This window comes from Perca fluviatilis, chromosome 7, assembly GCF_010015445.1.
Source record: "Perca fluviatilis chromosome 7, GENO_Pfluv_1.0, whole genome shotgun sequence".
Classification (NCBI taxonomy): domain Eukaryota; kingdom Metazoa; phylum Chordata; class Actinopteri; order Perciformes; family Percidae; genus Perca; species Perca fluviatilis.
The window spans coordinates 508,663-520,973 of record NC_053118.1 but is presented as its reverse complement, the minus strand read 5'-3'; the positions used below and the strand labels follow the sequence as shown (position 1 = coordinate 520,973).

Genomic DNA, 12,311 nt, shown 5'->3' with positions numbered 1-12,311 from the left:
CAAATTAGAATGGGGCCCTCATCCCTCCCCCAGAACAGAACAGGGACATAGTTTTCTCATCTGGACGCTCTTTAAAACACTGTAATCAGCCCAGCAGCTGTGGGCTTTCTAATTGAGATGGTTGATAATCTCCTCACCAACCACAGCCAAGCTTGATAACCATGACACAATCTGTCATTACCGCGCCGCGATGGGAGAAGCTGTGGAAAAAAGTGAAATGGTGGAGCTGCAAATTGCCATATTGTTTGTTTGAAGGCTTTTCGCTCTCCGAGTCAGCCACGCAGATACATGTTTGGAAAACAGATTTACCAGCGAAGAGCAGGAGAGAAATAAAAAATGTCCCCAGTGTTGTCATCCTCAGTGCCTTGCCAAACCCCCCAGTAATGAGATGAGAGCTCACAGAAGGCAGCCTCCTCCGCCGCATCCTGCTTGCCTCCCCACCTCACCCCTCCGCCCCCACCTCCGGTCTTCACTTCCCATTCTCTCCCAGGCTGCAAGATGTGTGTGTCCTGGCGCACTTGAGTGAAAGCACGCCACGTGGGTGCTGGTGGCTTAGTTTGGGGTTAACACCAGTGACAGCTCCACACAATGGTCCTTTTCCCCCCACATGGCTCAGCTCTGAGTGCAGTTCTGCTCACCAGACACTGATGTCATCTACACACCAAAAGGCTTGAAAGCTGGTGTTTGCTTTGCTATGGCTACATGCACAGCGACAACACTTTCAAACATGTACACATTCACTGAACACATGGTTGGACACGCACACAAGCACATAGACAAACTAACAGTTGCAATGCAAACATCAGAATTATAAGATACATTTGGTATTTGTGCACATCATTTCATGAAATGTCATTTGTCAATCATGTCTTGTTTCCATCTTACCAGCGCTGATTGAACAGATCCTGTTTTGGCTCCCTAGGGTGACTCAGCGCCTGCTGGAGACGACAGTCCGTTTGCCGACACAGTGACTCTGGAGCAGAAAACTAACAGCATTGGTGGCACCAGCGGGAAGGTCAGCCTTTGGATGCAGTGGATGTTACCTAAGGTCACAGTTAAACTGTTTGCTCCTGACCCAACCGCCAAAAAGACAGGTACCCCAACCTCTAAATCCCTGCTCTTTTGTTCAAATACACCAAATGTCAGTACATTTTCCATTCTCCACTGCTGATTGATAATCCACAGTAGTGTTTTTTGCTGTTCTGAACACATGATATGTGGTAACTCTCAGAAGTATGGCATGATTGAAGAAGACCTGGGTAGATCACATGAGGAGTGTCTGAATAAACAAAAATATTAAAAAAAAATTATTTTTTGTTATTAAATTAAATTTGAGATCTGATTAATCTGTGTAAGACGATAGAGAAAACCCTCATATGTAAAGCGGCACTAGTTTTTATTGCAAATTTGTCAGTGTGCAGTGTGAAAGAGGAAGCTATTCAGAGTTCTTACCATCCTGCTGTATCAACTCTTAACGTGATCAATGTGACCTTTTTTCTCATTCAAATTGTGAGCACTTGGAAGGGAAAAGCAGCTGGAGAGAAGGAAGGATGGAGGGAGGGAGAAGACAAATAAATAAATGGATGATGAATCCCAAGCGAACCGCCTCTTGTCCCCTTTAGATTTACTGGGGCGATGAAAGGCTAGATTTACCTTTAATTGGTGGCTGTAATATTTAGCATCTGCCAAGCAGATCACCTAGCTTAAAGTCTTCAATTGTGGAAACGGAATGTTTTGAAGGACCTCACAGAAATGGTTTGACTTAGAGACATCCTAAATAGGCATTACTTTGGATTTGGGCTTAATATGTGCCATCTGAGTTGCGAGATGAACTTACCACTGGATTTTCTGTGTGCAAAACATTAAGCATGTTATTGAAAACAAGAATTGTGTGCATGCAATATATTAGATGCCTAATATCACAAGTACATTCTTGGAGATAAGTAAGCCACAGATAAGACTGCAGACAATCTGCTATGATGTAATGTGTTTTTCAACTGCAAAGGAAATAAGATTATTGTCTCTCCAGAGAAATGGAAAAACGGGTCTGATGTTATGCTATTATGTGTTGGAAGATTAGAGGTAGAAATTCAAGCATGACTCTCCAGAGGCTCTGCTGAAGGCACACATCAGTAGTACACTTTCCTTCTTTTAAGATGAACCATTTAAAACCATGGGACTAAGGGTTTCCAGTACTCTTACAGGGTGGGTTTAGTAAACTCATACATCAATATCAGCACTACGTTCGGAGACTGAGTTTCTGAGTATCTAACAACTTGGGAGAGTTCTTTCCACTCAGTATCCGCAATAAAGCTGACATGCCTTGTGTTTCAATTTGAATAAGCCATTAGGAAGCTCTTCATTTCTCAGAATCACCACAAGGCAACAGTACAACAACAACAACCATAGTTTCACATGCATGAAGTCCATTTTCCCAAGCTAGCCTGTGATTGTGGGACTTTTTCTGTGGAAACAATGAGAGAGAACTAACAGTTAAGCTCACAGGCTCGGTTCAATACAAAGTCAATCAGTCCTTCTATGAAGCTTAGTCACTTTGCCTGAAGTGGGTGGGTTTGCTTGCACACAAGGTGCAGTATGACACGCACATACATTTCCATGACTACACATATTATCATTATATGAACATTCAGTATTGTGTAAACACACATAGGCACACACAGGGAGGATATCTTATTCATGTTTTGCCTTCTTACCCACATATTTTACTATGACTTCCTTGGTCAGATAGGCTGTGTGTGTGTGTGTGTGTGTGTGTGTGTGTGTGTGTGTGTGTGTGTGTGTGTGTGTGTGTGTGTGTGTGTGTGTGTGTGTGTGTGTGTGTGTGTGTGTGTGTGTGTGTGTGTGTGTGTGTGTGTGTGTGTGTGTGTGTGTGTGTGCATACTCTAGTCATAATCAGCCTTACAGTATATTGGTCCAGTTTTGAAAAACACACTGTGTGGCCTCTATGCAGGAACTAACCAGTTGGATCAGGACCAATGGCAAAACCTGGGCAGGGTTAACTCCAGTACAGGTCCTTGCCCACAGAAATGAAATTCACACACACACACACACACACAGATGAAACTTCCTCTACTGAAGTCTGAGTTCAGCTGTATTGTGTGTTTCTCCCAAGTCCTTGCCAAGTACAACGATGGCCATACAGCATGCTTAAACAAAAACAGAGGGAGAAAGTCCCCAGCATGCGCAAGTGTTGCAAACTAAAGATCGATACACAATTAACTTGACCAATGATTGTCTTTCCACTGGGATTCATTTTCATGAAAGTGAATTTCACAATTCATGACCTTAAAATGTAAAAATCTCTTTTCTTCTTTTTGTGTTTTTGTTAGAGATCTGTGTCATCAGTGAACTAGAAGACCTGAGTGCCTCAGTAGATGTCCAGGATGTTTATACAAAGATCAAATGTAAAGTTGGCAGCTTCAACATCGACCACCACAGATGCAGGTAGAGTACATCTCGCACATGTAAACACATATATGCGTCCAGGATTTTTGGTAGCCTTTAAGTCAGCAAGCAGGAATGGCCTTTATGACAATTTGATGTCCAAATAAAATGGCACTGGCGAAGGCATTGGTAAAACTGGGACCCTCCAGTTCAGGGACAGTGTCTCTATCCACCGGGTCACCCTGCTGCACCCACACATTTATGCTCCCAAAGTCCCAGAGTCCAAACACACACATGCGTGCACACACAACACACTTCACCACCATTACCACTAACACTTTGTCTGTTCCCACTTTTGCTCGTAAGGGTGATTTTTCGCATTATCACCTCGGCGTCATTGTCTTTCCAGACAGCTGTTATAGTGGTTACCACAGACTAACAGGCAGATGGACTGACAGATGGACCAACTGACTAGACGAACGCGCTGAACGTGCTCTGGGCCGACCCAACTCTGACTCACAGAGGAGAGGAGTTCTGTCCGTACGTCAGTCATTTTCTCCCTAGACTGCGGTGTCTGAATCGATTCAAAGAAACATTAACACATTGTTGGGGAGGAAAACCACTGGGCAATGTTCCACTGCATCCTAATGGTAATCTCTTCCCATGTCAAGTTCCAGTCGAAAATGGGGTAAATTAGCTCTGGGCTCTGAAATTATGAAATCACATACTGCAGCACAGCATGGTGCATCTAAAGCTGTAACTAAAGATTTATTCATATTTTTTATTCATGCCCTACACATTTGTCGCATGAATTAAAGGGTAGCCTAATTGAAAATATCTAAATCCTTATTTTTGCTGTATTTATGTTTCCTTGCCTTGATCACATACCTCTGTGATGGAGTCACCAGTTCCAAGTGTGCTCGGTAGAAGTGCCTGAGGTGTTCTGTTCTGAGACCACTTAGCAGGAGGCAATTCCCTCTGTCTCAGTCTGAGGAGATAATGAAACGGCGAGCTGTAACACTCCAGCATGTTGCATCCAGCAGACCATAGTGTTTATAGTTTGTGTGTGTTTTTTAGATCTGTGTGCCTGAATACATATGTTCCTATAAGTGCCTCCTCCTCTGATCCAGCCAGGCAGTGAAAAGGAGATGGACCTTCCTGGGCCCTGCGCCCGTATTGAACCCCATCATTAACAAGCAAGGCTCTCACCACTAATGTGATAATAGATGGATAGATAATTTGCCAGATTTTAAAATCACCTTAGCCAATGTACGATGTATGTGAGTACAGGTCAGAGAGGGAGTGAGGCGATCGTCTTGCCTTTGAACCTGACTGTCTAGAAAGCATCGTGCAGACCTCCCCATTTCGCTGTAGTCACTTGATTTATATCCAGGCCACATGTGTTACATACAGTATGGAGTATCTACTTAAGCCAGGACAATGTCAGTGGTTAGACAGTTTTAGAGCGTAAAGGTGTCGTGGGTCGTTACATCACACATGCTCTGTTCTCCACAGGTGTGTGTCCAATTGCTTCTGAGACGGAGCCAACCTTAATCTCTTTAGGAGACCTCTATGCCTTCCTAAGTAGATAATGGCTCAATTTTCTTATTTCTAAGTTATTTCAGTTTAATGTGCTTTTAACAACATGGTCTCAACACACTTTTAACCGACCAAAGATCTGGCAGGCAGAAGCTCTCCATCATCCAGGCCAGGTTATAGTCATTGCTGTTTAGGACACAGTGGAGGACCTCTGGGCTCCTGGCCCACTTTACTCTGTATCATCCACATATACAAGAGAGCCCACAGGGGTTGGAGTCCATATTAATCATTCTGAGCAGATAATTGTTAGGTATTTTGTCACCCAGCCCAGGTTATTTGTGTGCAGTTGGTCAGATTAAATCACGCTTGACAGAGAAAATGTCTCATCTGGCCTAAGCTATCTCACCGCTGGAAAATTAATGGAAAGTTAGATAGGGCAGGCAAATATGTGAGGTGAATATTTAATTGAATCCCTGATTGTATCAATAGAGGAGGAGGACAGAAAAGTGTGGAGGAGGGAAGGAAAATGACAGGAAAGGAGTCCCCAAGGAATACAAAATAAGTGGGCGTTGAAGCCCGTAGGTTTGGGGGCTCTCTAATCATGGAGCAGAGGTGAATTAAAGGGAAACAGAGGCAAGGAGATGATGGGGTGATTGGGTATGAAACTCTGTAGGAGGGGGCGTCTCCTGTCCAGTGGGAAGTTTAGAAATTAGGAAGCTTCTTCTTCTCCTTATTTTAGCCAGGTCTCCCCTAGCAACCGTGCTCCTTGAACTGTTGTGAAACGCAGAGATGCCCCCCGAGAGAGGACGGCTGGTGACAGTTCACCCTTATTCGCTCCAAGGAGCAGCTCACACAAATTGGAGCTGATGTCTTCCAGCTGTTTCGCAAATGGCTTGGAGCGAAGGATGACTGGATGGGAGCAGAGAGAGAGAAAAGAGAGGGCTGATGGGAGAAGTGAAGAGCTGTGGGGGGTCCATATGTATTAGTCACTCTTACAGCAGAGAGGGAGATTACAAAGAGATATTTTACATGAGAACACACAGAAAGACCTGATATACACACACAAGATAACTATGCATAAAACACATGCACATGCATACACACTCATGGGTAGGCCTACTCCTCTCTCAATCAACTTCCAGTATTCTGTTGTAATGAAGAGAGAGTGGGGCTAAGGATATGATGCAGCTGGTGTTGAACCATTCCCATTGTGTTAAACATTTTGCCATACATGTGTTGTGCATGATTTGGCATCCAAGGCTAACTGTAATAAACCCGTGCATGTATACATATGTGTGTGTTTTATATACTGTAGATTTAGTGTTTATGTTGTGTTGCAAATTGAGAGTGATAATTGTTGTCTGTCTTCATTCGTTAACCTCTATTGATGTCTGCTTTACAGGTGCTTTCTGCTTCTTACAGATGGCCACACTAAAACATAATTATGCATCACATTATTTATGTTTATATAGGTTCCCAAAGTTAGTACATGTGTTGCATTTTATTTAATATTTTTATTAACATCTATGGTAATGGTACATTTACACATATAATTTACTTGCGTTGAAGTCTCAATGTATGCCTCCGCTGCTGCCAATTTGATAAAAAAATGTTAGTATCAGCCTTATCTAAATTAAATTTTGTAACTACTGTTGCCATTTAAGAGATGTTATCAGTCCCTGCCACAACAGTATGAGTAATCCCAGATGCCCAAGTTAAGCTTGGCCTTGTGTGTCTCTCCAGGCCAGGGCAGGGCTTGCACTCTGGCCACTATGAAGGACTCATTCTGCAGTGCAAGGAGACCGCTGTGGTGAGGCTTCTGCCTGTCCCAAACCAGACATACAGTACTGTAGCAGCCTTAGGCCTCTAAATACTGTGCCTCTGCCATTCTGCTGCTCCTAATCAAGGTCACTCATCTCTGCTCATGCTGGACAGACAGGAAAATAAAGGAAGTCATAAGGAAATCCATTGTTTTTGGCTCAAACACAGGGTGTCCACAAATGTAATAATTTGATGCACCCTAAAATGTTCATGAAAAACAGAATAAAATTACAAATAAATTCAATAAACAGAATAACATTCCCCTGTCTCTCCAGTGGCTCTGATTCGCTAAAAAAAAAAAATCCAGCCAATGAAATCTGTTGACCACCGTTCTTCTGCGCGTGTGTGTGTGTTTGTGTATGTGGGGTGGGGAGGAGACGAGACAAGGACATGGACCTCCTTTCTTTTGTTAATGAAATCTTATTCTGGTGATGGTCTTATACTGGTACCTAAAAAAATGAAAATGTGTTGGATAGAGCAGAGTTTACATTATCTCTGCAGTCTTGTGTACAGGTCAGGGAGCTGCAGTGGGTAGAAAGCAAAGAATGCCAGGATTTGAAGTAGAGTGACACCTCTTCCTGCAGCTCTCCCTCTCCCCTCTCTGAAATGACCTGTGATTGGCCAAAGTCCCCCACCACAGGCTACATTTCCTAAAGCCTGAAAACAGAGTGGAGATGCAGAAGTCTAGTTTTATCTCAGACCACTTGAATTAAAATATGCTAAAAAATGATTATGGAATTTTTTTACAACGCCAATAACAAATTGTCCACCACAATTTTAAGTGCCTTTGAATTGTACTTTTTTTTCATTCAAAATACTGCTCATCCCAGAATTAAACAGTTGCTTCAATGCTCTTATTACTGGATAGTATAAGACCATTCCACGATATGTCAGCTGGTTTAAGCTGGTTCAACTTCCTTTGGTTTTAATCAGTGTACGCTATATTAAATTTTTCCAAAATGACCTTGAGGTTTCATGCTTTTCTTTTTCTTTTTTCCTTCCCTTCTGTACATATGCAATTCTCTTCTTTGCCCCCTCCCTGTAATTTCTTGCCTTCTCTGTCCCTTTCTGCATCTACCTTCTCTTTCTCTCTCTCTCTCCTTCCCTCTCTTCACCTCCAGTACGGAGGAGGGTGTTCAGAGCTCGGGCAGCTGTGGAGGAGTGGTCCTCTCTTGCACTGACAAGCTGAACAGACGCACTGTTTTGGTTCGACCCGTCAGCAAGCAAGAATCTTTCAGCCACTTCTCTGGCTTTTTCCCTCCTGTAAGAATCCAGCTCTTTTCCTTTTTAGTTGACTCTGCTTAACCTCCATTAACAGTGGCTTAAAATAAAACTGTGTGCTCCTCAGAGAGGTTTCAAAAGCCAGTGCTTTAATGTGGTTTTAAACAATGTTGCGTTCAAATTGTGTTTAAATAGTCATTTAAGTCACAATCACATCTTCATAATAATACATACATACAATTTCATAATGCTGTAAAGGAAAAACATCTCTATGGGTAGTTATATAAAACACACTTAAACTCTGAGGAAAGTACTCTAAACTTATTTCTTTATGTGTTTACTTACATTTTGTTACAGAAACGTTCCCTAAAATGGATACCTCTACTACCAACGCCCAAATGATACCAAACCTTAGTATATATAGGTTATGCACTCATAAAACGATGGATTGTTATATATGTAAGTAGTTATGTAAATAACACTTGCCTGCTGGCTTCTGCTCTCTGCTGTTGTTGTTGCTGTGTATATGGAGCGTTAGGGCCGTCAACAATAACACCGAAAGAGATGCAACAAAATATTTTTTAATTTAACTTATTTTTTAAAGTAAGTACTGTAGAATAACTAGCAGGAGACAAGTTATAATTGAGGTAAGTTTGGAGACATTACCTTATTTAATCATTAAATTAATACATATTTTTGTTGCATCTCTTTTCGGTGTTGTAATTTGTAGACGGCCCTAAGCACTCTTACTGCCCGGTAGTAACAGCAGCAGCAGCAGCAGAGACGAGAAGCCAGCAGGCAAGTGTTCATAAACTTCTGGTGTACTTACAAACTTTCCAATCCATCGTTTTATGAGTGCATAACCTATTTGTACTACTGTAGACGTTTGGTATCATTTCGGGCATTATTAGTGGGGTAATGTTAAGAGACACTTCGGATCCATTAGCCCCTGCGCTAAGCTATTCAGCTGATAACGCTACTCTACGCTAACTCTCCCAATGTTCGACCCAGCTGAAAAAAGCTTCTGGGGGGGTGTTTGGCTCGAGGTCATGGTGCAAAGGACCCTAGGGTGAAATTACTCCGAACCATCACTTTAAGTCCGCTGTTACTGGATGTTTTTGCAGACTTTACATCATGTCTTTAAACGGATCTGGCTTTCTTTTAATCATGCAACAGTTGGAGATTATTTTCTTTTACTTAATGGGTGTTTCACACACGACATTGATGTCTGGCTTTTCTGATAAATCAGAAATAATTCAGACTCAGAATTCAGCTGCAGTCAAAACGTACAGTCATGTGAAAAAATTAGGACACCCATGCATATGCACATAAGAAAATGAGGAAAATCCAATCTTTAAGGACACCAATTTTCTTTGTGAATGAATAATGTATCGTAAATAAATAAATGTTCGTCCTTAAAATACAGGGGGCATAAGTCAGTACACCCCTATGTTAAATTCCCATAGAGGCAGGCAGATTTTTATTTTTAAAGGCCAGTTATTTCATGGAGGTGATGCATACTGTATCCGATAAAGTTCCTTGGCATTTGGAATTAAAATAGCCCCCCCCCCACATCATCACATACCCTTCACCATACCTAGAGATTGGCATGGGGTACTTTCCATAAAATCTTCTCTTAATGCAAATCAAACCAGCTATTAGGCTAACTGAAATAAAACCATGCCAATCTCTAGGTATGGTGAAGGGTATGTGATGATGTGGGGGGGCTATTTTAATTCCAAAGGCCAAGGGAACTTTATCAGTTTAGCATAGTATCCTGGATCCATGAAATAACTGGCCTTTCAAAATAAAAATCTGCCTGCCTCTAGGGGTGTACTTACTTATGCCCCCTGTATTTTAAGGAAGAAAATTTATTTATTTACGATACATTTTTCATTCACAAACAAAATTGGTGTCCTTAAAGGTTGGATTTTTCCTCATTTTTTTAATTAAGGTATTAAGATAAATTTCCAAAAGATGATTTTTTTTTATTCCTCTTTTTAGTCAACTTTAGCATGGGTGTCCTAATTTTTTCACATGACTGTATGCATCTCATAAAGTTGGCTGATTTGAGGATCCAATCTAATTTACTGCACAGAATATGAATACATTTGCTCTGGAACCCTTTTTTAGCGATTAGCTTCAGCTTGGCTTTTTTTTTTAGAGTTGTACAGTGTATGGAAACACATAGAGCTGTTTTTTTGGCTGAGGTTAAGTCGTTTCCTTTAAATAGAGTACTGTTGAAAGTAAAAGCAATCTGGCCCAGTTTCTTGATAAACATTTTAGTTGAGGCATTTAGTTGGAGCATGTTTGCTCTACAGGTATTTATATTGTAAAATCTAGAGTTATGTTATTTGTTAGCCAGGCTTAACCCTCATCCAAGAAATCAGACCAAAATAACACTGAACAGGTTAAGTTTTTTTCTGCCATTGTTCTGTGCAATGATACCTATCATCAGTGTGATTTGTCCTGTCTGACCACTGGCCAGACGGCAGCCAAGGTCCTCGAGGGCTCTCACCAGCAGCACGGCTTCCTGTCGATCACCTACACCCAGGCTGTCACCAAAAATGTCCGTCACAAACTCACCACCCGGCCGGAGCGGCCCACACGGAGCGGCGCTACCACTGATCTGCTGGCAGACAGCTCACCTCAGTACCTGAGAGAAATCCTGCTGACAGCCCAGCCCTTTGACGTGGTGTTATCCTGTCCCTTATTGGCTACTGTAGCAGGGGTGTTCCAGGTAGAAAAAAATGATTAGGATTTATTTACTTTTATGTTATTTGAACCAGCAATTAAAACTTATGATTAAGATCTTATTAATGCATTATTTATAATTTTTGCTTTATGTCTTTTCAGGCTAAGATACCAAGACGCTACAGAGAGCGTGGGAAGTCAGCAGGTCAACCAATGAGAAGCCACACACTGACCTCTCGATGTTTGCCTCTCATGTACATCAACACCAGCGTGATCAGGGTCTTCTGCCCCGGGCCACAAGACAAACATACCGCATCAGGTTAGACAACCACTTGTCGTTTTTGAATGCACACTTTCAAATGAAAAACAACAATGGGACAGTATTATGTCACAGGCTGTGTTTTGGATTCTGTGGTGCCTGTATGAAAGTCCCTGCCAGGGCCAACCAGACATAGCAGAGCCGCCACATTAAACATTTGCTAAGAGAAATAGTTGAGGTTCTGAAGAACCAACCACAGTTAGACACACATATACTCCTACAGAATATAAACTTAGTCTCAGAATGTCATAGATGGAGGCTTGTTTTGTCTGCTTGTAGTAATGACTAATAGTGTTAGGTGTGTGTGTGTGTGTGTGTGTGTGTGTGTGTGTGTGTGTGTGTGTGTGTGTGTGTGTGTGTGTGTGTGTGTGTGTGTGTGTGTGTGTTACTTTTTTCCAATGTTTTTGACACTTCACACACATGTTTTTGTCACATTTTTTTAAATTCATGGTCATTAAACCTAATTTAAATGACATACCTAATTTTTTTGTTAAATAAAGCAGAAATTATGCATTTTTTGACTAATACTTAAGATCACAGGATGCTTGAGTTAATGTCAAACTTTAGTTGACCTGTTTTGAAACCATTTAAAAACAAATTCAAATGCTATAAAATTGAAAACAAGCCCCCAAAATTCAATGAAAGTAATCATTAATTGTACCTGCGAAGATTGTTATATGGGTTCATGCATCCATGTTATTTTTGGGCAATTTTGTTGTAAGAAAACCATATTTCTGATATAAAAAAAACTTTGAAAACGGGTCAAATTTGACCCTAGGACAACACAAGGGTTAAAGATATAATATGCAGGATTTTACTAAAACACAATTTAAAATAATCCCCGTCAATCACTTATTACCCACTAGAAGTGTGTGGTGGTGTCTGTATGCAGAGACCCTGCCCTCTGCCTGTATTTTCTCTTTTCATCTTTTATTTCTGTGTGCGGGACGTTTAAGGGTGTCAGCAAAGAGATTTTGGGCCCCACATACCCCCAGGCAATAACAGCTTGCAGGTTGTGCAGCCCATTCTCATTCCCAGATACCGCACTACTGCTGCTTTGTCACACCCCTCGGCTTCTCATACCGACGCACAAGTTTAACCAACACAGACGGGATGAAGCTCTACATTTACATAAAATCCGGCAATGTGTAGCGATACATCATACATAGTATACCTTTATATATGTTTACAGTGTATATACAGTATATAGCACCATTGCCCAAGGGGAAATTTCCCTTGAGCACAATAAAGTATGTCTTATCTTTTATGTACATATGTTCCTCCATATTCAGTGTATTGGATTTTGTGTCTG

General features: G+C 41.5%; 1 protein-coding gene across 4 annotated transcripts in view; it reads left to right on the top strand.

The window, feature by feature from the left end:
- The window catches only part of LOC120562122 (vacuolar protein sorting-associated protein 13B), a 380,029-nt gene that overhangs the window by 203,593 nt on the left and 164,125 nt on the right, over positions 1 to 12,311 (top strand). For 2 of the 4 annotated variants that reach the window (XM_039805631.1, XM_039805630.1), the window contains 5 exons: positions 923 to 1,094; positions 3,351 to 3,465; positions 7,887 to 8,028; positions 10,475 to 10,726; positions 10,843 to 10,999. In XM_039805631.1, coding sequence (XP_039661565.1) covers positions 923 to 1,094; positions 3,351 to 3,465; positions 7,887 to 8,028; positions 10,475 to 10,726; positions 10,843 to 10,999 — 838 coding nt within the window. Of the gene's footprint in view, positions 1 to 922; positions 1,095 to 3,350; positions 3,466 to 6,687; positions 6,755 to 7,886; positions 8,029 to 10,474; positions 10,727 to 10,842; positions 11,000 to 12,311 lie in introns of all 4 variants that reach the window. The other 2 variants (XM_039805634.1, XM_039805632.1) reach the window with 1 other exon arrangement.